The following is a 27,689-nucleotide window of genomic DNA, read 5'->3' as shown; positions in this document are numbered from 1 at the left end:
CTCATTTCTAGAAATATCGACAAATTTATTAAATCCCCCAAAATATGGCTATCCAGAGTTGGGACCAGGAAGCAGAGTTGCAGTCTTACACGCCTCTCTGCAGCTTCTCTCCTCCTGCTATCCCCCAAAAACCCATCTCCATAGAGACTGTGTCAGCTCCCAAACAGACAAAAAACACACTAAAAACCAGCAACAAACAACTTAAACGTTTACAAAGAAAGAACAATACAGTATTCACATCTGAACCAAAGAGTAAAACAGTGAAATGTGGATTATTAAATATTAGGTCTCTCTCCTCTAAGTCTCTGTTAGTACATGACTTAATAATTGATGAACAAATCGATTTACTCTGCCTTACAGAAACCTGGTTGCAGCAGGATGATTATGTTAGTTTAAATGAATCAACACCCCCGAGTCATTCTAACTACCAGAAATCTCGAAGCACAGGCCGAGGGGGAGGTGTGGCAGCAATTTTTCACACCAGCCTATTAATCAACCAAAGACCCAGACAGACTTTTAATTCATTTGAAAGCCTGATGCTTAACATTGTCCACCCCAGCTGTGAAACTCAGAAACCAGTCTTACTTGTTATCATCTATCGTCCACCTGGGCCTTACACAGAGTTTCTGTCTGATTTCTCAGACTTTATATCTGATTTAGTTCTGTGCTCAGATAAAATAATTATTGTGGGTGATTTTAACATCCATGTTGATGCTAAAAATGACAGCCTCAACATGGCATTTAATCTGTTGTTAGACTCAATTGGTTTCTCTCAAAATGTAAAAGAACCCACCCACCACTTTAATCACACTCTAGATCTTGTTTTAACATATGGCATAGAAACTGAACATTTAACAGTGTTTCCTGAAAACCCTCTCCTGTCTGATCATTTCCTGATAACATTTACATTTACAATAATTGATTACACAGCAGTGGAGAGTAGACTTTATAAAAGTAGATGTCTTTCTGAAAGCGCTGTAACTAAGTTTAAGAATATAATCCACCCACTGTTATCATCTTCAATGCCCTGTACCAACACAGAGCAGAGCAGCTATCTGAACGCTACTCCAACAGAGGTCGATTATCTTGTTAATAATTTCACCTCCTCACTACGTACGACTCTGGATACTGTAGCTCCAGTGAAAACTAAGGTCTCTAATCAGAAGTACCTGACCCCGTGGTATAATTCTCAAACACGTACCCTAAAGCAGATGACTCGTAATCTGGAGAGGAAATGGCGTGTCACAAATTTAGAGGATCATCATTTAGCCTGGAGAAATAGTTTGTTGCTTTATAAGAAAGCCCTCCGCAAAGCCAGAACAGCTTACTACTCATCACTGATTGAAGAAAATAAGAACAACCCCAGGTTTCTCTTCAGCACTGTAGCCAGGCTGACAAAAAGTCAGAGCTCTGTTGAGCCAACCATCCCTTTAACGTTAACTAGTGATGACTTCATGAACTTCTTCACGAATAACATTTTTATCATTAGAGAAAAAATGACCAATAATCATCCCACAGATGTAATATTATCTACAGCTACTCTTAGTACCATTGATGTTAAGTTAGTCTTTTTCTCCAATTGATCTTTCTGAGTTAACTTCAATAATTACTTCCTCCAAACCATCAACGTGTCTTTTAGACCCCATTCCTACAAAACTGCTCAAAGAAGTCCTGCCATTAATTAATTCTTCGATCTTAAATATGATCAACCTATCTCTAATAATCAGCTATGTACTACAGGCCTTCAAGCTGGCTGCAGTTAAACCTTTACTCAAAAAGCATCTCTAGACCCAGCAGTCTTAGCTAATTATAGGCCAATCTCCAACCTTCCTTTCATATCAAAAATCCTTGAAAGAGTAGTTGTCAAACAGCTAACAGATCATCTGCAGAGGAATGGTTTATTTGAAGAGTTTCAGTCAGGTTTCAGAGCTCATCACAGCACAGAAACAGCTTTAGTGAAGGTTACAAATGATCTTCTTATGGCCTCTGACAGTGGACTCATCTCTGTGCTTGTCCTGCTAGACCTCAGTGCAGCATTCGATAGTGTTGACCATAATATCCTATTAGAGCGATTAGAACATGCTGTAGGTATTACAGGTATTGCACTGCAGTGGTTTGTATCATATCTATCTAATAGACTCCAGTTTGTGCATGTAAATGGAGAGTCCTCTTCACACACTGAGGTTAATTATGGAGTTCCACAGGGTTCAGTGCTAGGACCAATTCTGTTTACATTATACATGCTTCCCCTAGGCAGCATCATTAGAAGACATAGCATACATTTTCACTGCTATGCAGATGACACCCAGCTCTATCTGTCCATGAAGCCAGATAACACACACCAATGAGTTAAACTGCAGGAATGTCTTAAAGACATAAAGACCTGGGTGGCCGCTAACTTTCTGCTTCTTAATTCAGATCAAACTGAGGTCATTGTACTCGGCGCTGAAAAGCTTAGAAATATGGTATCTAACCAGATTCTTACTCTGGATGGCATTACCTTGGCCTCCAGTAACACTGTGAGGAACCTTGGAGTCATTTTTGACCAGGACATGTTCTTCAACGCACATATTAAACAAATATGTAAGACTGCGTTCTTCCATTTGCGCAACATCTCTAAAGTTAGAAATATCCTGTCTCAGAGTGACGCTGAAAAACTAGTTCATGCATTTATTACTTCCAGGCTGGACGACTGTAATTCATTATTATCAGGAAGTCCTAAAAACTCACTGAAAAGCCTTCAGCTAATCCAAAATGCTGCAGCAAGAGTCCTGACAGGGACTAGAAAGAGAGAGCAGATTTCTCCTGTTTTGGCTTCCTGTTAAATCCAGAATTCAAAATCCTGCTGCTCACATACAAGGTCTTAAATAATCAGGCCCCATCTTATCTTAATGACCTTGTAGTACCATATCACCCTATTAGAGCACTTCGCTCTCGCTCTGCAGGCCTACTTGTTGTTCCTAGAGTATTTAAAAGTAGAATGGAGGCAGAGCCTTCAGTTTTCAGGCCCCTCTTCTGTGGAACCAGCTTCCAGTTTGGATTCAGGAGACAGACACTATCTCTACTTTCAAGATTAGGCTTCAAACTTTCCTTTTTGCTAAAGCATATAGTTAGGGCTGGACCAGGTGACCCTGAATCCTCCCTTAGTTATGCTGCAATAGATGTAGGCTGCCGGGGATTCCCATGATGCATTGAGTTTTTCCTTTCCAGTCACCTTTCTCACTCACTATGTGTTAACAGACCTCTCTGTATTGAATCATATCTGTTATTAATCTCTGTCTCTCTTCCACAGCATGTCTTTATCCTGTCTTCCTTCTCTCACCCCAACCAATCACAGCAGATGGCCCCGCCCCTCCCTGAGCCTGTTTCTGCCGGAGGTTTCTTCCTTTTAAAAGGGAGTTTTTCCTTCCCACTGTTGCCAAAGTGCTTGCTTATAAGTGGTCATATGATTGTTGGGTTTTTCTCTGTATCTATGAAGCGCCTTGAGGCGACTTTTGTTGTGATTTGGCGCTATATAAATAAAATTGAATTGAAATTAATTGAATAAACTCGGCCGTCTGCTCCTTGCTATCTAAACTATAACAGGACACTGGAGTAAACTCTCGACCATCTCACACTTCGGTTTAATCAGTTTTTGGTTTGACGTTTATTCAGCTGTGTGAAAACCACCCAGGAGATTAATAAAGTTTTATTTTATCTAATCTAATCTAATCTAATAACTTTAATCTCAGCGAAACCGATTTACTCACAAACAAATAAAACACTGAAAAAAGCCCAACAACATCATTTTTATGTTGTCTAAGTGACTTATATATTATGTTTAATATCTGTCTGAGTAGCGAAAGTCCGCGCTGTGCCAATGATGATGTGCCAGGAGTTGTGCCGTTCTCTGCGGCTTCAGTGACCCACGAGCTCTCGGCGAGCTATCGAGCTGGTGGGTAACAGACGTCTCCGAAAACGTCAAAGCACTTTTGCAAATATGTGATATCTTGATAAACCGAGCAGATATTTGATGTTTACACAGCTACATTCCCACCTGAAGATATGTTAAAAGTTTATTTTGTGACCCAGAAAGATTAATAAGAGTAATTTTAAAACTTAGTAGCGGCCGCCATTGCCGGAAACTGGAGTTTGGCTGGGCCGCGCTATGAATTCTGGGATATGGTGGGCCACGAAGGACACACCCGACCCATCCTTCAAATTGAAAAGGAGGACGCATTTGTCGGCTGCATTCGGAGGAGTCTACGAATTTGGACAGCTTTTGGCGCGTCGCTGTGACGTAATCGGTCTACAAATTCGGCTTCAGGAGGACGCAGCGCATGAATTTGGACACGACCACTCACCCACTCACCCCCTCCCTCCTGGCTCACAGCTTCTTCTTCTTCTTGGTTTGCAACCAATGTTAAGGTGCATTACCGCCCCCTGGCTCACAGCTCAGTGGACATTTAGGTGAGAAAATATATATTTGACACATTTAAGGAAAATACTAATAAAATAAAATAAAAATATATAAATAAATGTTCCCCTTAGAATTTTTTTTGCTCTTTTTTTCTCTATAAAATAGTTTTCTTTTAGAATCACTCATCTTAGCAGTAGGATTTACATTAACAGAGAAACAATTTAAGTTTGAGTTAAAATGTACATTTTTGCACTCTCTGGTCAACTGACTCAGTGACTCAAATGACTCAAGAAAGCGATTCACTTTGGTGAGTGACTCATTAAAACTCGATTCAGTAAAAAGAATCGAATTTACCATCACTATTCTGGGCGTTCTTGGAAGCCACTGACTAGCGTGTGGTTCGACTGTGCTGCCCAGTGGCGGAGGGGGGGCTTACTGGGCTTAAGCCCGGGTTGTTTTTTCAGAAGCCCGGGGTCTTTTGGAGTGTAATTTTTTCATAGTTACATGCCTGGCTGACACTGTATAAAAAAAAACTACACACAATATTTGAAGCACATAGTGCACACTGCGGGAATTTACGACTGTGCTAAACCCCCCCTAATATTGGTATGATCCGAGCTCAGACACTAAGCGACTGAGCGAGGGGGCGGGGCAGCTGCTGCCTGCGAGTGCACTGTTAGAGAAACGGAGCGACGCAGACAGAGGAGAGCTGAAGTTCGACCAGGTACCAAAGCAAATCATTCGTACTGTACAAATAATGTAAATATGATGGTGAATCACGAAAGATTGATGTCAAACTGATACGTTTACGTTACTCGTTCGTCAAGTGAATCAACAAACGGCGAAATGAAAAGCCGAACAACAACAATGCTGTTTCTTTAGAGAGTCTCAGCTTACATGTGTGTTTATTTCATATTTTCAGTTGTTTCCCTCCACGGCTAAATAAATCAGTCATGCACTGATATACAAGAATGGACATAAGGAGCTTCTTTCAAAGAAACAACTCAGGTAGATGTTATTTTATATATTATGCTTTGTATGTTGTTCAGTATATTTCTATGCAAAACAAGAAGAACTTCAGCACACAGCAGTATATTCACAGTTTAAACCAAATATTTACACTTTATGGAATACACAAGAACATTTTTTTACTGTTAAACATCAATTTAAAGTAAACTTGTTTTGTTTTGGTTAAATAAATATTGAAATATCTTTTGAATTAGTTAAATGTCAGAATAAAGAGAGACAGAGCTGTGTATTTTTTATCACTTTCATCAAATGTAGGAGCACATGTACTCTTAAGTTTATTGTTAATTAATAAGAAACTGCAGACTTTTCCATTCTGAGCTGAAGAAGCTTCTGATTGGTTCGTAGAGTCCATGTGAGTAAACTGGTGGCACAGCTGTGGATGCATATAAGGCAAAACACAGAAGCTGTTTCTGTGACATGGGAACATCAAGAGATGTCAACCAAAACACCAGGAACAGAACTGTGGAGCTCCATCAGTGTGGCCCAGTTTGAATACAATTTGGTGCCATTTACAATTAAGAAACACAGTTTCTCTCTTTACTCTTAAAGTTAACAAATATGTTTTTTATATTTATCAATCTAAAAAAAATAAACATTTAGTCTGATTTGATGTTACGATTAAAAAAGTGTTTTTATCTGAAGAGTTTGTAAATATCTGGTTTCAACTGTATATTTGATGATGTTGGTGTTTGGCTTGATTGTCAGCACAGAGAGAGAGAGAGGGAGAGGGAGGAACAGGGTGAGACACACATGTTAGTCAAATGGTTGTTTACCAAAAGTATCACCGTATCATAGGGACTCATGTATCTCGTATCTAGTGTTTCTTTTTAGGTTTGTTACTTTTCAAATTCTATATTTATTAAGTTTTGCAGCTTGTTTGCACAATAAGGCTAAATAATTATATAAACGTTTCTGAATCTAAATAGTGGACTTTGGTAGAATTAAAATAAGTGTAGTGCAGGTCTATGATGATTTTTAGTGCTGCTATCATCTAGTTCTGATTCTGGTTCTGTCTTGGTTAAGTCCTCAGTACTCCTGATTTTGAACTGTTGTCCTGTTGTAATTCTGGATCAGTTCTGGGTCTGGTTGAATTGGGGTTTAGTCCTCGTGTCTTGATGCAGCCTGACTTTGTTCTGACTCGCTGCTTAATTAAAAAACTAGTTTAAGATGTCCTGCAGATGTGATTTATATTTTTCCATATATGAAGTCATTCTTTTTTGAACAAAACTCAAAACAGAGCCAATTAATCTGTCAGTCATTTCAACCCCCCCCCCCCCCAATCCCACATGCATACTACCCTTTAGGGCTAAGCCCCGGGTGTATCAAATGTCTGCCTCCACCTCTGGTGCTGCCCCCTGCTGGACGCTGTGATCCAACCTTTGCATTCTGGGTCTGTGGTTGTTTTTCACCGACTGAAGGAAAATAAATTTGCTTGCATGCATTTTTCTTATATTCTTATTTGTGTTGATGCTTTAACCCTGCGTCGTGGCTCCAGCTGTGAATCTCGTCAGAAAGAAAACAAAGCAACGCTGTAAAAGTTTCACAGATTTATTTATTGAAACAAACATTTTAACAGAGACTGTGAGAGGTCAGAAATATCTCCAGAGGTTAATAATCTGACTTGACCGGCGTCGGGACGTTTGACCCTGTCTGACACGAACACTTCCACCTGTGTAAAGCGAAGATTCGACGATGTTTCTTTCTGTCAGAGATTTCAGGTGGAAAACAAGCTGTGAGAGGATTGTGGGAAATATCCAAACACCTGTCAGACCTCACACACCTGAACACAGAACCTACAACAAACAGAGAAACCACAAAAACTGTTCACAGCAGCACCGACACGCCGCCTCGGGCTGAGACTCCACGGCCCACAAACAAAACAGAAAACCTGCTGTGACACTCATTTCGGAGAAAAAGCACACCTTGTATAACGTTTGGCTTGCAGAAGAAGAATCACCAGAGGGAATCAGAGCAGCTGCGTGTGGGAACCTGCTGAGTTAATGATCTGTCAGCGTTCCTGCCAGCCGATCACAGAGGATGAGTTTAAACATCAAATGGAGGAAAAATAGATGAAAACCACTCTGTGGCAAATGAAACACTGTGCCGTCATCGCCTGACATATTTCCTCCATAACAGTAAACTTCAGTTTAACTTTTCCAGGCCTGGAGATGTCTTATGGATCATGGAATTGCAGCTTTTCCAGGAATTGTTTGTCGTGTCAAACCTTCCCAGCGGCAGAAATCCTGTTCTCTTCATCGCACAGCTCTCCTCTCACTGTCCTCTTCCTCCCTCTGGTGGCGGGGCTCAGTTCCTGCGCTGCTCCTGGTCCTTCCGGCGCTGCTTTTCCTTCTGTTTCTCCAGCTTGTCCAGAGCTTTTTTCTCCTTCTCTGCTGCACTTTGAACATCTTTGATGCGGCGCTTCAGCGCGCTGCGATCAGACGAACTGAGCACGCCCAGACCCTGCAGAGGACGGGAGGACAGCTCCAGTTATGGTCTCCAAACAGTTCAGTATTGTAATTGACTTTACGTGTAACCTTTGCAAGCTGTGTGAGTCAGCCTAAGACTACAGCTATGACAGCGTCTCTCAGGAAGTCCCGTTCTTCCTCCTCATCCTCACCTTCAGTTTGCTGCCGTCCATCTGCAGCAGCTGCTGCCCGTCGATGTCTCTAGCACTGAATTCTGGGACGTACTGCTCCATGTTGAGTCCTCGGAGCCACTGACACACCTGCTGAGTCGTCCAGGACGAGTGGGGTTCATCGCAGGGCTGAGGAGGAGGAAGAGGGAGCACAGTGAGCAGCAGGTGAGCAGATGACAACGTTTTGGTGTTTGAGGTGGCGAGTGTGTTACCTCATCGGAGGACTGGGACAGGGTGTGGTAGGGATGGGAGGACCTGGAGGAAGAGGAGTCAATGGGAGGAGAGGTGGAGGAGGAGGTGTGAGGAGGAGAGAACTCCTCACTGAGAGCCGACTCCTGTGGGGAGAACACAGAGACGTTACTTCATTATTTCACTAAAACTACAACCGCAGCTACGAGCACCAGCAGACAGCTGGTCACGTGGTTGGTTGTCTTGGTAACAGTCCCCCTCAGATATTTGTTGTTCCTCATCGAGTGGTTGTTGCCTCCATCGCTCCCCTCAGTATGACCCACCCTCTTCGCATTGCGAGCGATTATCTCACCTTCTGTCCTGTTTCTCCGCTCTCAGAAACACAGCGCTGTGTCCATCTGCAGTCAGCCATATTTGACCACAGGAAGGAAGGAAGAGCACGCACAGACACCACTCTGACTGTCTCAGACAGAGCATGAAAGGTGGTTTACAAAGCGGCTTGCAGATTACAGAAGAACAGGAAGTTCAACTCAACGACGACTAAGCTGGCCAAAGGAGCTGATACAAGAACAGGAAGCTCCTGACCATGCATGGAGGTTTCACCCCAAGTCCAGCGCCCTGAGGCTGTATGCAAGGGGAAGGAAGGAGGCGCTGGACTGGTGAGTGTCAGCACCACAGTGCAGGATGAGACAACAAACATCCACGAATACATCAGGAAGATGGCTCCAACCATCATGGAAGGACAGGCATGGTATGTACCACCGGCAGATAGAGGAGGTGGCTGACATCCAGAAATCCTACCAGTGGCTGGACTAAGCTGGACTGAAGGACAGCACAGAGGCACTAATCATGGCAGCACAGGAACAAGCTCTGAGCACAAGGGCACAGCTGTTAAACAATGACATATAAACCCTGCATCCAGATCCTACATGGCACCAATGCTCAGTTTTTAAGACCTTACTATGTGACTACAGCTCAGATCGGGTTGGAAAAGAATCACTCGAATCTAAGAAACATTTGAACGGGTGCATGAAGATAACAGGAAGTGTGTACTGTGGATGCATCATTTCAGGTGTTTCCCCGACTGAACTTTACAGCATCTTTTTCCTGCTGTGTGAGTGCATCAGGAACCCTCACGTTCACTTTTATTGTGGGGAAAAAGTTCATCCTCCAGCTTCACTGTGTGAATCTGTTCATGCTATGCTAACATTGCTGTGTTGCTAGCGATCACGTAGCACATCATTATATAGCAGCTAGCCCAACGTCAGTAACCCTACAAACGTCACTGCTGTTTACTTTTCTGTCTTCATTTATGTTGGAAGTGACAGCAGAGCTGTACGTTTGAATTGTTTCAGAAATGTCTCAGTCAGACAAGGTTTTCCTGGTTTTCATGGATGCCTGGAGGTTAACTCTCAGTTTTTAACTCCCAGTGATGACGCTGTGTTTGTTTGTTTAGGAAATGAAGAGGAGTTTGGACCAGAAACGACTAAGTGGTCGGCATAGTGTACAGCAGTGGTTCCCTTTTTTTTTGCTAGGCCCCCCTTTGTTTTACCCCCCCGGCACGAACACATCCTCCAACCACACACACACATATTTTGCTCCATTGCGGTTTATTTCACACCTCAAACATTTAGTAAACAATTAAACAAATACAAGTAAACTGCAATAAATGACAGGCAGTAAGGAAATAAACTACTAACTCTTTTACGTCCACACCTACATGGGTGTTTTTGAACACGCAGCTGTTTCGTCCTCGTAAACGGCGTTTCGAATCACCGAGAACTGAGATTTTTTAAACTCCTTTATTGCGTTTACGTGTGGACGAGGAATACAGAGTTCGTCACGCAACGTCAAAGGTATGTGCCTTTATTCACGTCACGCTGTGGCCACGTTATTCTTTACATGAGATGAATTGCAGAATGATAGAGACAAAATACTGTTAATCTGACTGTCTGCAGGTTTTACACACAGTTAGTCCCTCTGTTTACAAATGCAGAGGTGTCACGCTGTGATTATTTTACATGTAGTTGTTTTTTGCTGTGTAAAAATATTCAACATTGCATCAATACATTTTTCAAAAAATGCCTCTCTGTGCAAAATGTGTTCAAAAACATAAACAGCTGTGGGATCCTGAGCCTGGCTTAGAATGAAGTTGGTTTGGAAACATGTTCATCTCCTGCTTTGTGTTTGTGTGGGAGCCCCGTTAAAAACCTGTCCACACTTTGGGAAGCTCTGGTGTACAGAAACATCTGTGCCGAGTATGGCCTGGAAGTCCGGAGGTCAAAATGGGAGACAAATGGGAGGGTGGAGAATGAGCTAAGATCCTGTGGGACTTCCAGATACAGACGGACAAAGTAGTGATCAAGAATGACACAGTGCTGTGGTGCATGTTCTCCCAGTGTTTGCGTGGGTTGTCTGCGGGTACTCCGGCCTCCACCCACACTCCAAAGACATGCAGATGCTTAATCATCCAGGTAAGGAAATCCTCAAAAGTTGATTCTGTTCTTCTGGACGGAGAAACGTTTCATCATCATCAGGTGACTTCTTCAGTCTCAGCTGACTGCAGGTTTCCAACCTTATAAACATCTGCACAATGACTTAAACTAGCACCACTGGTGCACACACACACACACACACACACACACACACACACACAGAGCCCATCAGAGCCATTAGCAGCTCCTTCCTCTGAGCTGTGATGGCGAGCAGAGAGCGCCTTAACGAGAAAATAGTGATGAAGAACGACTTCCTCCAGGCTGCAGAACATTTATCATCAACCACAGCTGTGTGATCATGTGACTGTCTGTCAGCCAACAGGAGTAAAATCAATACGACACTCACTCTGTAACCTGACACTGTGTGCACAGCGAACACAGCTACAGTCAGGTGGAATATGTCACGCGTGTGCTGCTGTGACGTGTTGTGGGAATGTTGTTCATGTCCTCACTCAGAGACCGCTCACGTGTTTCACTCTGAAATGTTTTACTTGCATCCACATCAAGTGTTTTTAATGAATAACCCACGAAAACAGCTGACTGACTCCTGTCCTGCTGCCAGCAGAGCCCCTCGCTGTGTCTCAGGGCGACGCCCAGAGACAACGCTGCTGAGGTCGCTTTATTTTATCTTCAGTCTCATCAAACAGCGACTGACTGAAGACGCAGCTGCTCTAACAGCTGATAGATTTCTTTGATTGTTGATAGCTTGTCCTCGGCTCAGATAATCCTAACCTGGCTGCATGAACAACTTTACAACCCAGCAGCACTGCAGACTGACCGCAGCAGCCACGGTGCTGTTTCCCACCCGTCAGGTGTGATCGAGGTGTGCAGCTGAGGCAGCTCTCACTCTGGACAAACTAAACAGCACCTCGGTCAGCTTCAGGAGGTTCTTGCTCCTCGCTCAATTTCTGAAACATGATTGTGTGGCGTCTCTTTAGGAGAGCCCAAGTTCATGTTTAGTGATGTGCACCGTGTGCACCGCTGCCCTCTGTGGAGCCCTTACGGGTTGTATGAACACTGCTTGCTTCATGTATGGTGAGACAGCAGCTGTAAGGTTGGTGAAAGTGTGTTTATTAAAGGACAACACTGTTGAATTCCCAGTGAGGTGGTGACTGCAGACAGTTGCTGCTCCTCTCACAGTTCACAGGCTGGAAAATCCTCCTGTGTCCTTCTGACATCAGGCCCAAAGCCGCTGAGGAAACCACTGGTTTATCTGCAGGTTTGAAATCCTTTGCCTCCTCCTCCTCATCTTCATCTGCAGAGTTTATAATTAAAACCCTCTAACATCAAAGAAAAGCTCCAACATAAACCTGTGAGCAGCTTAATTGGACATAAAGTATCTGGATTTCTGGAGTGGGACCAAACACGCTACAAGCTGTTCGTTCTCATTTTTGTGTCCCGCCCCTTTTTACTTCGTCACTTCTCATTACTATACAGGGATCAGCCAGGCCCGGGAGCCCCCCCAGTCCCCTCTGAGGCCTTCCCAAACTGCAGCTCACTTCATGTCTAAGCCTTTAAAAACGCTGGCAAACCTAAGATGAGGACGTGGACCCAGCGAGTGTGCATGCATGCTCTCATTGTTCATTGATGATGAGTGAAAACAAATCTGAAAAAGAGGAAGGTCACTTACAGCGGTGGCTCTGAGGAGCCTTTTCATGGATGACAAAGAAATCCTTCGTTTTATGGAAACGGTTGGAACATTTCCTGGTTTCCTGGTTTTGAGTAAACTGAATCCCAGTCCCTGAAACAGGAAGTCTATAAAGACTTTGATGGTTGCAGCATGAAGAGTTTTCTGTCATGGATGACTGGACCCAATTCTTTCCAACTTCAAGGGTTCAAAATCTTTATTTAATGTGACAATATGTAGACTTCATACCCAGAAATATGATCAGTAGCGGTTTTAGATACGGGCGACACGGGCGGTTGCCCGGGGCGGCATCACGGGCATCGGCAAAAAAAAAACTGCTCGTACTCATGCTGCCCCGGCGTCAGCCAGCGCATATTGGGAATGTCACAGGCACCGATCGGTTTTCTATCGGCCATTTGCTGGGAGTAAGGGCGCCCTCTGTTTGCGAGGTGCGCCTGCTGCTTGCAGCACACGGAGGAGAGGGCGGGGCGGCGGGGATTCTCTGGCTGGAGCAGCGTCTAATAACCAACTCGCAAAATAAAACAAAATAAAAACAAACCAACAACACGAAAACACCAGACATCATGATACAGACTTATAATAAAGGGATCAATAACAATTGGAGCCTGCCTACTTGCCTGACGCGCTGTCAACTTTACCCAGTCATGCGAGAGGTGGAATTGCTTGCTTGTTTATTAAAATGCTTGAAAAGTTTACAGAGCAATGTGATCGGCTCGCGATTCAAACTCTACATCACAGGCTCTAATGCAACAAGGCGAAACATGTTGTGCTGCGGTCAACAAAAACTACGGCTACCCGCCCTCTCTGTCAAAATCAAACCAGTGAGAGACAGACTGGATGCTGTTATCCAGCAGCTCTGTCTCTGGGATCGCCTCGTTCAGGTCTGAAACACCCACACACACGTAAGAGTGTAAATGTGAGGCAGGCACTGAATGAACCTTGTTATTGATCCAGAATGGTAAATGGCCTGTATTTGTATAGCGCTTTTCTAGTCCCTAAGGACCCCAAAGTGCTTCACACTACATCCAGTCATCCACACATTCACACACTGGTGATGGCAGCTACATTGTAGCCACAGCCACCCTGGGGCGCACTGACAGAGGCGAGGCTGCCGGACACTGGCGCCACCGGGCCCTCTGACCTCCACCAGTAGGCAACGGGTGAAGTGTCTTGCCCAAGGACACAACGACAGAGACTGTCCGAGCCGGGGCTCGAACCGGCAACCTTCCGATTACAAGACGAACTCCCAACTCTTGAGCCACGATCGCCCCAATGATCCTGCAGGATAAATATTCAGGTTTCCTTCTTAAAAAAAGTGTTATGGCTAAAAGACGACCTGTAGAGCGAGGTGGCCCAGTGATTGACTGTTCCAATGACATCATCAGGACCCAGATCAGAGCAACTGAACTTGCTGTGAGGAGCTCCTGCCTGAAGTTTCCCACTCATGTTCAGACAAACCTCTGTGGATCAGAGTGAACCTGAAGGAGCCCTACAAACAGACAGACTCTAAGGCAGCTTCTGCCTGTGTTTACACTGGTGTCAAAGTGGATTTCTAGAGCTTTACTCACAGCAGTGGAAGGTGTTCACCATGAAAATGCAGTAAAGGAATGGTGGATGATGAATAGATGATGGGTGGGTGACAGGTGGATGGATGATGGATGGATGTACATGGGTGGGTGATGGACTGATGGTGGGTGAAGATTTCAAGCTGCAGTTTTTGTGATGATGCTGAAGCTTGTTCAACATAATCAGCTCCTCTTCCTCCTCCCACTCACCCCATCAGGACTCCATCAAATATTCAACACACTGACCATCATGCTGGAGCCTATCCCAGCTGTCGTAGGGAGAGAGGCGGGGCACAGCCTGGACAGCTCGCGATTCAAACTCTACATCACAGGCTCTAATGCAACAAGGCGAAACATGTTGTGCAGCGGTCAACAAAAACTACGGCTACCCGCCCTCTCTGTCAAAATCAAACCAGTGAGAGACAAACTGACAACGCCCTCTTAATGTCACCGCTAGCACCCACATGACTCCTGTTACACATCACCATAGCAACCAAACAAATGAAAACCCAGTGATCATTAAAATTCAATATGGCTCCTACAAGGAGAAACGAGCAACAGATGCAGGTAAGCAGATGTGTGATTGGATAATGGCAGGTCATCCTGAAACATTAAGAATCAGAATACTTTATTAATCCCTGAGGAAATTATGTGGGTTACAGCTGCTCCAAGAAGAAATGGTAAAAATAGTAACAGACTAACCTCCAAACAATATATACAATAATATTAATTAGTCAGTGTCAATTGTTGATTAGTCCTGTTCTCATTGTATGACGAATTATGATGTCTGTTTAGTAGCCGTTTGCACACTATGCATACTCTCTCTCTTCATATGTGTGTGTGTGTGTGTGTGTGGGGGGGGGGGACACCAGAGGGAGTGTTCGCCCAGGGCGCCAAACCGGCTAGGACCGCCACTACATATGAATTTCCTTTGTTAAAACTATTCCCTGATGTTACCAGCCCCTTCTCTGTTTCTGTTTGTTGGTTTGTTTTGCACTTTCGAGCCACCGTACATTACGCTGCGTTTCTCTCATACCTGGGAGTGAGACTTGCGCGGTCTCGGGGAGCTCAGCGGTGGAATTTTGGGGGAGCAGGGCGGAGTACCGGAGGAGGAGATCGACCCCCGTCCTTCGGTGAACCAGGAGAAGGAGATGAAGGATCCGGAGGAACGGGACGGACTCTCAGACGGCTCTCTGAGGACAGAGGACAGCGTCAGGACAGGAAACGCATAAAACACATGTTCATCCTCTTAAGTGATGTGTGTGGTGGAGCCACCTGCTGCCCACAGAGAGCCTGTTGGATTTATCTTTCCTCACTCTGATGTATGAACGCCTCAGAGTCACCCTGTGAAAGACACGGGGACAACAGTCAAAGGTGCAGAAACATTTGTGCTGACTGCGGGGACCTTAAATGACCTCATCAGTCACGAATATTAAATATCGTTTAAAACACCTGAAAGTGAAGTCAGAGCTGATCGGGACTGGGAAAGGCCGCTGTGACTGGATGGTTCAGTAAATGGATCATCTTCTTGCTTTTGATGTTTTTACCTTCAGGTTACTGTAAACTGATCGGGTCCTCACAAATACACTAAGACCAACATGTGTGTGCATCTCACCCGAGGTCCAGGAAGCGTCTTTTGGTTTTCTTGTCAAAGATGACGGTCGGACTGCCGGGACCAGCTGGACTCGTGTCTCGACTCGTATCAGAGACCAACACTGACACACACACACACTCGTTAGCATCTGTGCAACATTATATGTCAATCAGATCTCACAGGAAGCGAGTGTTTGTTATATGTGTGTGTTTGCAGGTGTTTGCAGGTGTTTGCAGGTGTGCACCTTCACTGTCGGGCCTTCTGTTCCTCCTCATGTAGACAGGTGAGCAGTCGGAGGAGGGACAGGATTTAGATGGTGAGCTGCTGGGAGTAACCAGGGCCTCTTGAGAAGTTGCATTGGTCAGCTGATGGTACCGCCCCCGAGGTGGACCAGCCAATGACAAGCCTCCGTCCTCTGGCGAGCGACGGACCTGAAAAACGAAAGGACAATGAAACTTGTTTTCTTTTACTTTTTAAAACCTGCTGTGAGCTCGGTGATCTCACCAGCGACGTGTCGAAGGAGAATCCAGGGCTTCTAGCTGACAGCAGCGAATCAGGGGAGGGGGAGGAGCCTCGCATCGCCAGGTGGAGAGGCGAGCGGGCAGAGTGCAACGGACTGTCCTGGAATGACAGACACACCAGATTTCATCACACACCAGAAACGGAATAATCTAACAATGAAATGATCTCAGGAATTTAACAAAATACTTTAAAATTAATTTTAAGTTCCTCTTAGTGCTGATGACATCACTGGCTGTGATGTGCATCTAAAATGTTATTGTTTCAACATCTTTGTCATTTAATTCTCTAAAATATTTAGATGGGGCTCCTTGCATCTCACTGACCTCCACCTTTCTGTCGAGGCAGTCGTCGCCCTCCGTTGAGCTAATGCTGTCTCGGTAACGGGACCTGGACGGGCGTTGTCTCCGTGTTTTGACAGACAGCTGGGCGCGGCCTTTCTGGATGCTGTTATCCAGCAGCTCTGTCTCTGGGATCGCCTCGTTCAGGTCTGAAACACACACACACACGTAAGAGTGTAAATGTGAGGCAGGCACTGAATGAACTTTGACCTTGTTATTGATCCAGAATGGTAAATGGCCTGCATTTCTATAGCGCTTTTCTAGTCCCTAAGGACCCCGAAGTGCTTCACACTACATCCAGTCATCCACACATTCACACACTGGTGATGGCAGCTACATTGTAGCCACAGCCGCCCTGGGGCGCACTGACAGAGGCGAGGCTGCCGGACACTGGCGCCACCGGGCCCTCTGACCACCACCAGTAGGCAACGGGTGAAGTGTCTTGCCCAAAGACACAACGACAGAGACTGTCCGAGCCGGGGCTCGATTACAAGACGAACTCCCAACTCTTGAGCCACGATCGCCCCAATGATCCTGCAGGATAAATATTCAGGTTTCCTTCTTAAAAAAAGTGTTATGGCTAAAAGACGACCTGTAGAGCGAGGTCGCCCAGTGATTGACTGTTCCAATGACATCATCAGGACCCAGATCAGAGCAACTGAACTTGCTGTGAGGAGCTCCTGCCTGAAGTTTCCCACTCATGTTCAGACAAACCTCTGTGGATCAGAGTGAACCTGAAGGAGCCCTACAAACAGACAGACTCTAAGGCAGCTTCTGCCTGTGTTTACACTGGTGTCAAAGTGGATTTCTAGAGCTTTACTCACAGCAGTGGAAGGTGTTCACCATGAAAATGCAGTAAAGGAATGGTGGATGATGAATAGATGATGGGTGGGTGACAGGTGGATGGATGATGGATGGATGTACATGGGTGGGTGACAGGTGGATGGATGATGGATGGATGTACATGGGTGGGTGACAGGTGGATGGATGATGAATGGATGTACATAGGTGGGTGACAGGTGGATGGATGATGAATGGATGTACATAGGTGGGTGACAGGTGGATGGATGATGGATGGATGTACATGGGTGGGTGATGGACTGATGGTGGGTGAAGATTTCAAGCTGCAGTTTTTGTGATGATGCTGAAGCTTGTTCAACATAATCAGCTCCTCTTCCTCCTCCCACTCACCCCATCAGGACTCCATCAAATATTCAACACACTGACCATCATGCTGGAGCCTATCCCAGCTGTCGTGGGGAGAGAGGCGGGGCACAGCCTGCACAGGTTGCCAGGGCTAACACAGAGAGACAGCCAATCATTCACACTTATGGGCAATTTAGAATCACCAGTTAACCTAACCTCACTGTATCCCACTGAACTGTGTTAAATACATTTTGATAACTTTTTTTAAATGGAAAAATATCACCATGTCAATTCTTTAAAGCCTATAACACATTCAAACAACAGATGCAAAGTCCCAGGCACATTTACATCCCAGGTCTCCAAACAAACGGTATCAATACATAAGAAAACTTTGTTAACTAATTAGTGTGGATGGTTAAAACACAACACTGTTGTACTGGTGTTCATAAATCATGACACTCCCCTACATAAGCTCCCTGAATTGGCAAAAAGTATCGGTATCAGTATTGCTATCGGCAATACTGCTCTTAAATTACTTGCCATCAGATCAATACCAAAATTTGCAGTATTGCACAGCACCAGCACCGAGGCAGTTACTGTTGTTTTCCCCGAAACAGTCGCTGTGGCTGAAGGAAAAAAGAGGACATAAAAAGTTTGATATCAAAGACTAACAGAAGAAAAAAGAAGGACAGAGGTCATGTGACCTGACACAACGTAAAAGTCTGTGAGTGGCGATCTGTGATCTTTGTGTTTGCAGTGTTAGATCTGCTGTTTGTGAAATCTGGTAGATTTTAAAAAAAGGTATGTTTACCTTAAGTTTGGATTAAAAAGGTTAAAGCCAGCACAATTTCAGTTTCATAATCAGCATGGTTTCTCTACTTTCTGTCAGTGATGCTGGTGACAGTTATCGCACGTCTTCAGGCCGTCTTGACATGATCATACAGGCTTCCTGCCTCTCCTCCCCCACACTGAACTGACGGCAGTTTATTTCCCAGGGGGGAGAGAGAAGGAGTTAAAGTGATGATGAGGAGGGAGGGGGAGGAGAGTAAATGGAGGATTTGGTGCAGAAACATTCAATCCAGGTGACAGAGAAGGAGAAAATAAAGATTTAATGGAGCAGAGGATGGAGGAATGGAGGTGGGGGAGGGATCAGGGGAGAGAGTAAATGATATTAGAGGAAGGTGAGGGGGTGAGGAGGGAGTCAGATGATATTAGAAAAAGGGGGAACAAAGAATAAGAAACCTTCAGCCGCTTTCATGTTTGATTCTTTAACTCGGATTTTGATCAAACAGGAAACAGAATTCAGAACCAGGGTCCATCCAACCAGGGTCCATCCAATCAGGGTCCATCCAACCAGGGTCCATCCAACCAGGGTCCATCCAATTAGGGTCCATCCAAACAGGGTCCATCCAATCAGGGTCCATCCAAACAGGGTCCATCCAATCACGGTCCATCCAAACAGGGTCCATCCAATCACGGTCCATCCAAACAGGGTCCATCCAAACAGGGACCATCCAATCAGGGTCCATCCAATCAGGGTCCATCCAAACAGGGTCCATCCAATCAGGGTCCATCCAATCAGGGTCCATCCAAACAGGGTCCATCCAATCAGGGTCCATCCAAACAGGGACCATCCAATCAGGGTCCATCCAATCAGGGTCCATCCAATCAGGGTCCATCCAACCAGGGTCCATCCAATCAGGGTCCATCCAATCAGGGTCCATCCAAACAGGGACCATCCAATCAGGGTCCATCCAATCAGGGTCCATCCAATCAGGGTCCATCCAACCAGGGTCCATCCAATCAGGGTCCATCCAATCACGGTCCATCCAATCAGGGTCCATCCAATCAGGGTCCATCCAATCAGGGTCCATCCAATCAGGGTCCATCCAACCAGGGTCCATCAGCATGTTTGCTGACAGTCCAACAGATTCATTTCCTGTGACTTTTATTTGTCTGCCTTATGAAACATATGTGGAGGAGTTTAACCTTCAGGAGGAGGAAAAAACTTTCTATGGGAAAAAAGGTCTGTTTAAGGACCACTCCACTCCTGTGTGTGCGTGTGTGTGCACACGTGTGTGTGTGCACATGTGTGTGTGTGCGTGTGTGTGTGCGTGTGTGTGTGTGCACACGTGTGTGTGTGTGTGTGTGTGTGTGTGTGTATACATGTGTGTGTACACATGTTTGTGTGTGTGATAGAGACTCACCGAACACGCTGTCGGTATCGTCGAGTTCAGCAGACATGGCTCCTCAGCAGTATCTGTGCACAAGAAGAGACCAAATCATTTTGGAGATTATGTATCTGAATTTCAGGAGCAGGGCCACGCCTCCAAACACGCTCCTTCCGGTTGCCCTATAGCAGGGGTGTCGAACTCCAGGCCTCGAGGGTCCTGTAGGTTTTAGATATCACCCTGGGTCAACACACCTGAATCAAGTGATCAGTTCATTACCAGGCCTCTGGAGAACTTCAAGACATGTTGATGAGGTCATTTAGCCATTTAAAGCAGCTGTGTTGGATCAAGGACACGTCTAAAACCTGCAGGACACCGGCCCTCGAGGCCTGGAGTTCGACACCTGTGCCCTATAGGTTCCCTCAGTTCTGCAACTGTTCATTCTCGTTTACGTGCCCCTCCCTCCCTCCTTGTTCTCAATTCTTTAACTTCTTCATTTCTATTTAGTGCATGGGGGTTTGCCAGCCCGGGAGCCATCGCCAGTCCCCTTCGTGGCCCAAACTGCAGCTCAGTTCATGTTCAAGCGTTCACCTTTACCTACTAAAACGCTGTCAATCCTAAAATGAGGACGTGGGCCCAGCTAGTGAAAAGTTAAATAAGTTAAAGGAGCAGTCTGTCTGCTGAAGAACACCTGTGATGGGTGCAGGAGGTCAGCTTTATGGTCTGACCGACACATTTATGGGCTTCAACATAAAAACTAATGTGCTCTACATAAATACAGTTATGAGCTGAGTGTGTCAGTGTGTGCTAAACTAGTGCTGTGCATTAAAAGAAGTGAGACAGGTGAGGTCAGACCAACCCATGGGGGGACACAGAAACATTGCTGTTATATTAAATATCTTTCGTTACTCTGAGTGTTTCACAGTTTGATGAAGTTCTGGACATGAAGCGAGTGCTCCAACTACCACTGGGACCACTGTCACCTTCACCCTCCACATCTTCTCCAGCTCTTCTCTGAGCCCTTGGTATTTCTCCTGCTTCTCGTGTTCCTTCTTCCTGTTGCTGTCATTGGGAACCGCTACATCGATCACCACGGCCGGCTTCATCTGTTTATCTACCACCACTACGTCCGGTTGGTTAGCCACCACCATTTTGTCCGTCTGTAACTGGAAGTCCCACAGGATCTTAGCTCGGTCATTCTCCACCAGCCTTGGGGGCATCTCCCATGTCAGCCACCTCCTCTATCTGCCGGTGGTACATACCATGCAGGGGCCTGTCTTCCCATGATGGTTTCTCCTCTTTCTTGGGTTTCTGCTGCCTGAGGTATTCACTGAGCACGCAGTTGGTTGGGGTCATCTTTCTGATCTTCCTTTCGCTTAGCGTACAGCCTCACGGTGCTGGACTTTGGGTGAAACCCTCCATGCATGGTCAGGAGCTTCCTGGGATTGATGTCAGTGGCTTCTATCTCCTCCTTTGGCCAGCTTATTACCCCAGCAGGGTACCTGATCACGGGCAGGACATAGGTGTTGATAACCCGGATCTTGTTCTTACCATTCAGCTGACTCCTCAGGACCTGCCTGACCCTTTGCAGGTACTTGGTGGTTGCAACTCTCCTAGCAGGGTCTTCATGGTTTCCATTTGCCTGTGGGATCCCCTGGTCCTTGTAGCTGTGCTCTATGTCTGCAATGTTGCCTTCTGGTAGTTCGATCCCCTCAGTTCTGACTACATTCCCTCTGTTTGTTACCATCCGACTACACTTCTCCAGTTGACTTTCCGATGTAATTGGTGTGGATCAGTTCATGTCCTGTTCACATACAGCTTGATGTCATCCATGTACAGGAGGTGACTGACAGCTGCTCCACTCTGTAGTCGTATCCGTAGCCAGTCTTGTCAGTGATCCCACACCTGATGGTAAATTGTGCTGTTGGGTTCCTGATGAAGGCTCTCTTGTATAGTTCTAGGCATTTCAGGATCCAGGTGTGGGGCTGAGGCCGGTTATCAGCCTGTTCTGCCAGTAGGTGTGAACCATGAACCAGGTCACCTGAACACACACCCCACCTGCTTCTGTCTCCCAACTGTCTCACTGAGAGCTGGAGGACATCACTCGATGATGCCAGAAGAACCACATCATCTGCAGGAAGCAGAGATCCTAAGACCACTGAAACCAAAGTGGGGCCCTACTGACCAACGTACACACACACACACACAGACACACGCACAAGAACACACGCAAGAACACACACACACACACAAACACACACACAAGAACACAAACACACACAAACACAAGAACACACACAAACACACACACAAACACAAACACAAGAACACACACAAACACACACACAAACACACACACAAGAACACACACACACACACACAAACACACACACAAGAACACACACACACACACACAAACACAAACACAAGAACACACACAAACACACACACAAGAACACACACACACAGACACAAGAACACACACACACACACAGACACAAGAACACACACACACAAACACAGACACACACACAAGAACACACACACACAAGAACACACGCAAGAACACACACACGCAAGAACACACACACACACACACAAACACACACACAAGAACACACACACACAAGAACACACGCAAGAACACACACACGCAAGAACACACACACACACACACAAACACACACACAAGAACACACACACACACGCAAGAACACACACACAAGAACACACACACACACAAACACACACACACACACACACAAGAACACACACACAAGAACACACGCAAGAACACACACACAGACACACACAAGAACACACACACACACACACACACACACAAGAACAGACACACAAACACACACACACACACACACACACAAGAACAGACACACACACACACACACAAGAACAGACACACAAACACACACACACACACACACACACAAGAACAGACACACTGATGTCAAAGCTCTGCTCGGTGTCTGCAGGCTGGAGCTCCGGCAGGAAAATGCACCGTCAGCCTGAGTCAGGGGGAGGTGGAGGGTGGAGGTGTGACAGGAGAGAAGACATGCAGAGATGGAGGCTGAGAAACGGACAGCAGTGATGAAGACAGGAGGAGAGGAGGAGGAGAGGAGGAGGAGAGGAAGAGGAGAGGTAAACAAGAGGAACAAACATGAACTCACCTCTGCGTCTCTCTCCCTCTGACTGTTGTCATGGCACGTCACCCTCTCCCTCTGTCTCTCTCTCTGGACTGCGACTCCCAGGATTCCACGGTGCTTCGCTCCTGCCCAACAACAGTCTGGGCTCAGGCAGAGGATTGTGGGTGCTGTAGTGTCCTGTTTCAGGAAACGTAGGTCTGCTGACGGCTGCAGGCAGAGATGCTGGCTCACCGCTACTCAGCACAACACTGCAGCCTCCATCTGAGAGAGGAGCAAGGACAGCTGAGACACACCGAGGAGGAGGAGGATAAAAGAGAGAGAGGGATGCGCAAAAGCAGGCAGAGCAGAGAGGCAGAAGAACATGACGTCATGTCTTCAGCTAAAAATCAAAACAGAAATCAGATTCATGAAATCATCAAGGAAGAAAGAAACTGTCAGGAAAATGACGGACAAATAAAACCTTAAATCAAGACGATGATGAAAAATCTTTTATTAATCTACAGAAAACCGATCAGAGACTAACAGCATCATTGTTGGGGCAGATATGAAAAATACATTTTCTGATTAAAATTATAAAATTTTCACCATAAAGTGTGAAATTTATTACAAAATACAAAAACACACCTTAGAGCAGATATGAGCTCAGGTGATAAAGTCGTAACTGTATGAAACTACAAAAGAGTTCAGGCTCCAATCAGAAACATCCGCACAATGAAAAGTGCAGTATTTCAGAGATGGCTTGGTGCAGGAATACGTGTGGTTGGTGATTGGTTTAATGGGAATGTTTGTATGTCTTTTGAGCAGGTCCAAAAGAAATGAGGAATACAACAAATGGATTTTTATGCATCTTTACAGACCCGTCACTTAATTACTTCAAGTTTTGATACTTTGCACAGTACAAAGCAACTAGGACCCATGGCAAATTTCTTTTTACACTTAAGGTGACTGGCGAGGTGACTGGTCCTTCCTCGTCCCTCACTCATCATCATCAGTTTACCTTGTAGAGATCAGAGACTTCATCTCAGACTCATCAACCAACAGCTCGTCATCAGATCCATCAGCAGGACAGCCTGATAGCCCACCTGCCTCCCACCAGACACGGGCACACCTCAGCTTCAGGTGTGTCTTTGAACCTATTAGACCTTTTACTGCTTCACATTTCACAGAAAATCAACAACTAACCCCGTTTCATTACTCTTCATTTTGTTGTATTTATTTTAATTATTTTTGTCATGATTCTGGGTCCTCCAGCACTTTGTGTTTCCTTCTGATATTTCTGTATGTTGGGTTAAGTCTTAGTTCATTAGGAGTCTTTAGTTATATTCCCTGTTTAGGTCCTTGATTATTTAGTATTTTGCCCTCTGTGGCTCCACCCTCTGTGTCTCCGCCCTCTGTGTCTCCGCCCTCTGTGTCTCCACCCTCTGTGTCTCCACCCTCTGTGTCTCTGCCTTCGTGTCTCCGCCCTCTGTGTCTCTGCCTTCGTGTCTCCGCCCTCTGTGTCTCTGCCTTCGTGTCTCCGCCCTCTGTGTCTCCACCCTCTGTGGCTCTGCCTTTGTGTCTCCGCCCTCTGTGTCTCCGCCCTCTGTGTCTCCGCCTTCGTGTCTCCGCCCTCTGTGTCTCTGCCTTCATGTCTCCGCCCTTTTTGTCTCCGCCCTCTGTGTCTCCGCCCTCTGTGTCTCCGCCTTCATGTCTCCGCCCTCTGTGTCTCCGCCCTCTGTGTCTCCGCCTTCATGTCTCCGCCCTTTGTGTCTCCACCCTCTGTGTCTCCGCCCTCTGTGTCTCTGCCTTTGTGTGTCCGCCCTCTGTGTCTCCACCCTCTGTGTCTCCGCCCTCAGTGTCTCCGCCTTCGTTTGTCCGCCCTCTGTATCTCCGCCTTCATGTGTCCGCCCTCTGTGTCTCCACCCTCTGTGTCTCCGCCCTCTGTGTCTCCACCCTCTGTGGCTCTGCCTTTGTGTCTCCGCCTTCGTGTCTCCGCCCTCTGTGTCTCTGCCTTCATGTCTCCGCCCTCTGTGTCTCCGCCCTCTGTGTCTCCGCCCTCTGTGTCCGCCCTCTGTGTCTCCGCCTTCGTGTGTCCGCCCTCTGTGTCTCCGCCCTCTGTGTCCCCGCCCTCTGTGTCTCCACCCTCTGTGTCTTCACCCTCTGTGTCTCCGCCCTCTGTGTCTCCCCCCTCTGTGTCTCCACCCTCTATGTCTCCACCCTCTGTGTCTCTGCCTTCGTGTCTCCGCCCTCTGTGTCTCCCCCCTCTGTGTCTCCACCCTCTGTGTCTCCGCCCTCTGTGTCTCCACCCTCTGTTTCTCTGCCTTCGTGTCTCCGCCCTCTGTGTCTCCACCCTCTGTTTCTCTGCCTTCGTGTCTCCGCCCTCAGTCTCCGCCTTCGTTTGTCCGCCCTCTGTATCTCCGCCTTCATGTGTCCGCCCTCTGTGTCTCCACCCTCTGTGTCTCCGCCCTCTGTGTCTCCACCCTCTGTGGCTCTGCCTTTGTGTCTCCGCCTTCGTGTCTCCGCCCTCTGTGTCTCTGCCTTCATGTCTCCGCCCTCTGTGTCTCCGCCCTCTGTGTCTCCGCCCTCTGTGTCCGCCCTCTGTGTCCGCCCTCTGTGTCTCCACCCTCTGTGGCTCTGCCTTTGTGTCTCCGCCCTCTGTGTCTCCGCCCTCTGTGTCTCTGCCTTCGTGTCTCCGCCCTCTGTCTCTTCACCCTCTGTGTCTCCACCCTCTGTGTCTTCACCCTCTGTGTCTCCACCCTCTGTGTCTCCGCCCTCTGTGTCTCCCCCCTCTGTGTCTCCGCCCTCTGTCTCTTCACCCTCTGTGTCTCCACCCTCTGTGTCTCCCCCCTCTGTGTCTCCACCCTCTATGTCTCCACCCTCTGTGTCTCTGCCTTCGTGTCTCCGCCCTCTGTGTCCCCGCCCTCTGTGTCTCCACCCTCTGTGTCTTCACCCTCTGTGTCTCCGCCCTCTGTGTCTCCCCCCTCTGTGTCTCCACCCTCTATGTCTCCACCCTCTGTGTCTCTGCCTTCGTGTCTCCGCCCTCTGTGTCTCCCCCCTCTGTGTCTCCACCCTCTGTGTCTCCGCCCTCTGTGTCTCCACCCTCTGTTTCTCTGCCTTCGTGTCTCCGCCCTCTGTGTCTCCACCCTCTGTTTCTCTGCCTTCGTGTCTCCGCCCTCTGTGTCTTCACCCTCTGTGTCTCCACCCTCTGTGTCTCCCCCCTCTGTGTCTCCCCCCTCTGCATCTCTGCCTTCATGTCTCTGCCCTCTGTGTCTCTGCCTTCATGTCTCTTCCTTCGTGTCTCTTCCTTTGTGTCTCAGTTGTATATTGTGGTGTGACTTCTTGTGTTGTTTCCTTCATGTTTCATTGTGTTTCTTCAGCTCCTTTAGTTCGTCCCTGTGTCCTGTGAGTCCTGCATCTTGGTCCTCCACAGTGGAAGCTCCTCTCTCAGGTCACAGAAGTTACACAGCAGCATTGTGTACCCACTAGAGACGGTCAGCATCCTTTTATTCCAACATGTAAAAAGTCTGTTACAGTAATCAGAACGAGGTGAAAGGCATGAATAATCATGTCCGATTCAGCTTTTGGCACAAGAGTTCAAAACGTAGAAATATGTGTTAGCTGAGAACAGTTTCTGATTAATGCTCATGGTTCTCCAGCACCATGGCTGAATGTCTCTGTGGTTTGACAGAAGAGGACCCATAATTACAGTTTCTGTCTGTTCAGTTTATCGGGGAGGACAACTGCTTAAAAGAACATGAGAGCTGAAAATCATCAGCGAGGAAATTATAGGACATTTCATTTTCAAACCCAGCTCCATTTTTCAGATGTGATCAGGAGCCCTGCTGCTCCGATCGCACACTGTTTCTGAATATAAAACTGTTAAATTTCACCTGTCAGACTAAACTGACAGGTGAAAATGAGGATTTCTTTGTGCTCAGTGTGAAACTACAGTTCAGAGCCAGAGAGGAATCTGTGGCAGGTGATTTTCTCTTTTGAATGAGTGCCATGCAGGGGCAGCCCTGGTGCCAACAGGGGGCGACGTCTGCGTCCTCATCAGTGACTCGACTGTGTTCTGTGGCTGCTTGTGTTCAGATTCTGGATCAATATCTGAGACTCTACCAGGCAGACTTGGTTCACCTGAAGTCACAGGACTGAGGTCACTGAAAGGATGTGCAAACTCTGACAGTGGGGTGGCTGTAGCTCAGCTGGCAGAGCAGGTCAGCCACTAATCAGAAGGTGTTTCGATCCCAGGCTGCCTCCTGGCTGCATGCCAAATATCCAAGATACTAACCCCATGTTTGCCTACTGGTGGTGGTCAGAGGGCCCGGTGGCGCCTGTGTCCGGCAGCCTCGCCTCTGTCAGTGCCCCAGGGTGGCTGTGGCTACAATGTAGCTGCCATCACCAGTGTGTGAATGTGTGGATGACTGAATGTAGTGTAAAGCGCTTTGGGGTCCTTAGGGACTGAGTAAAGCGCTATACAAATGCAGGCCATTTACCATTTACAGTCTGCCAAACAAGCTTTGGTGTCCTCGGGACGTTGGCCTTCACTCTGCAGAGAGACCATTGTTGTTTTATTCTAAACATGAACCACTGTTACAGCAACAGACATGGACTACATGTCCCACACAACAACTCAACGTCCACTATGTGAAGCAGCCAAACACATGCCTGCTCCTCTCGTTAACTGAGATAAACTGCTGGCATATTGGTTTTACATCTATACTGTCCAGTCTCTGCTGGTGGACACACAGCAGCATTGTTTAATCTCATTTGAGTCATTGTTGACTTTACCCATGTTTTTAGTCTTCTGAGAGC

General features: G+C 46.6%; 1 protein-coding gene across 3 annotated transcripts; it reads right to left on the bottom strand.

Moving 5' to 3' along the window:
- Nucleotides 1-6,962: 6,962 nt before the first annotated feature.
- samd14 (sterile alpha motif domain containing 14) lies at nt 6,963-23,277 on the bottom strand. Of its 3 annotated transcripts, XM_085157610.1 has the most exons (11): nt 22,920-23,277; nt 19,768-19,820; nt 16,400-16,563; nt 16,059-16,175; nt 15,799-15,985; nt 15,576-15,675; nt 15,236-15,304; nt 14,997-15,153; nt 8,276-8,398; nt 8,046-8,192; nt 6,963-7,888 (listed from the first exon to the last, which is right to left on the bottom strand). In XM_085157610.1, the coding sequence occupies exons 2-11, from the start codon at nt 19,802-19,804 to the stop codon at nt 7,733-7,735; spliced, it is 1,257 nt and encodes a 418-aa protein (XP_085013736.1). In that variant the 5' UTR covers nt 19,805-19,820; nt 22,920-23,277; the 3' UTR covers nt 6,963-7,732. The 3 variants fall into 3 exon arrangements, with proteins under 3 accessions (XP_085013736.1, XP_085013737.1, XP_085013738.1); XM_085157611.1 differs by lacking the exon at nt 19,768-19,820 and having other exon boundaries at nt 22,920-23,267; XM_085157612.1 differs by lacking the exons at nt 19,768-19,820; nt 22,920-23,277 and adding an exon at nt 17,606-19,716.
- Nucleotides 23,278-27,689: the final 4,412 nt, after the last annotated feature.

Source organism: Neolamprologus multifasciatus, chromosome 4, assembly GCF_963576455.1.
Source record: "Neolamprologus multifasciatus chromosome 4, fNeoMul1.2, whole genome shotgun sequence".
Taxonomy (NCBI): Eukaryota; Metazoa; Chordata; class Actinopteri; order Cichliformes; family Cichlidae; genus Neolamprologus; species Neolamprologus multifasciatus.
This window is presented reverse-complemented; position numbering and strand designations above follow the sequence as displayed.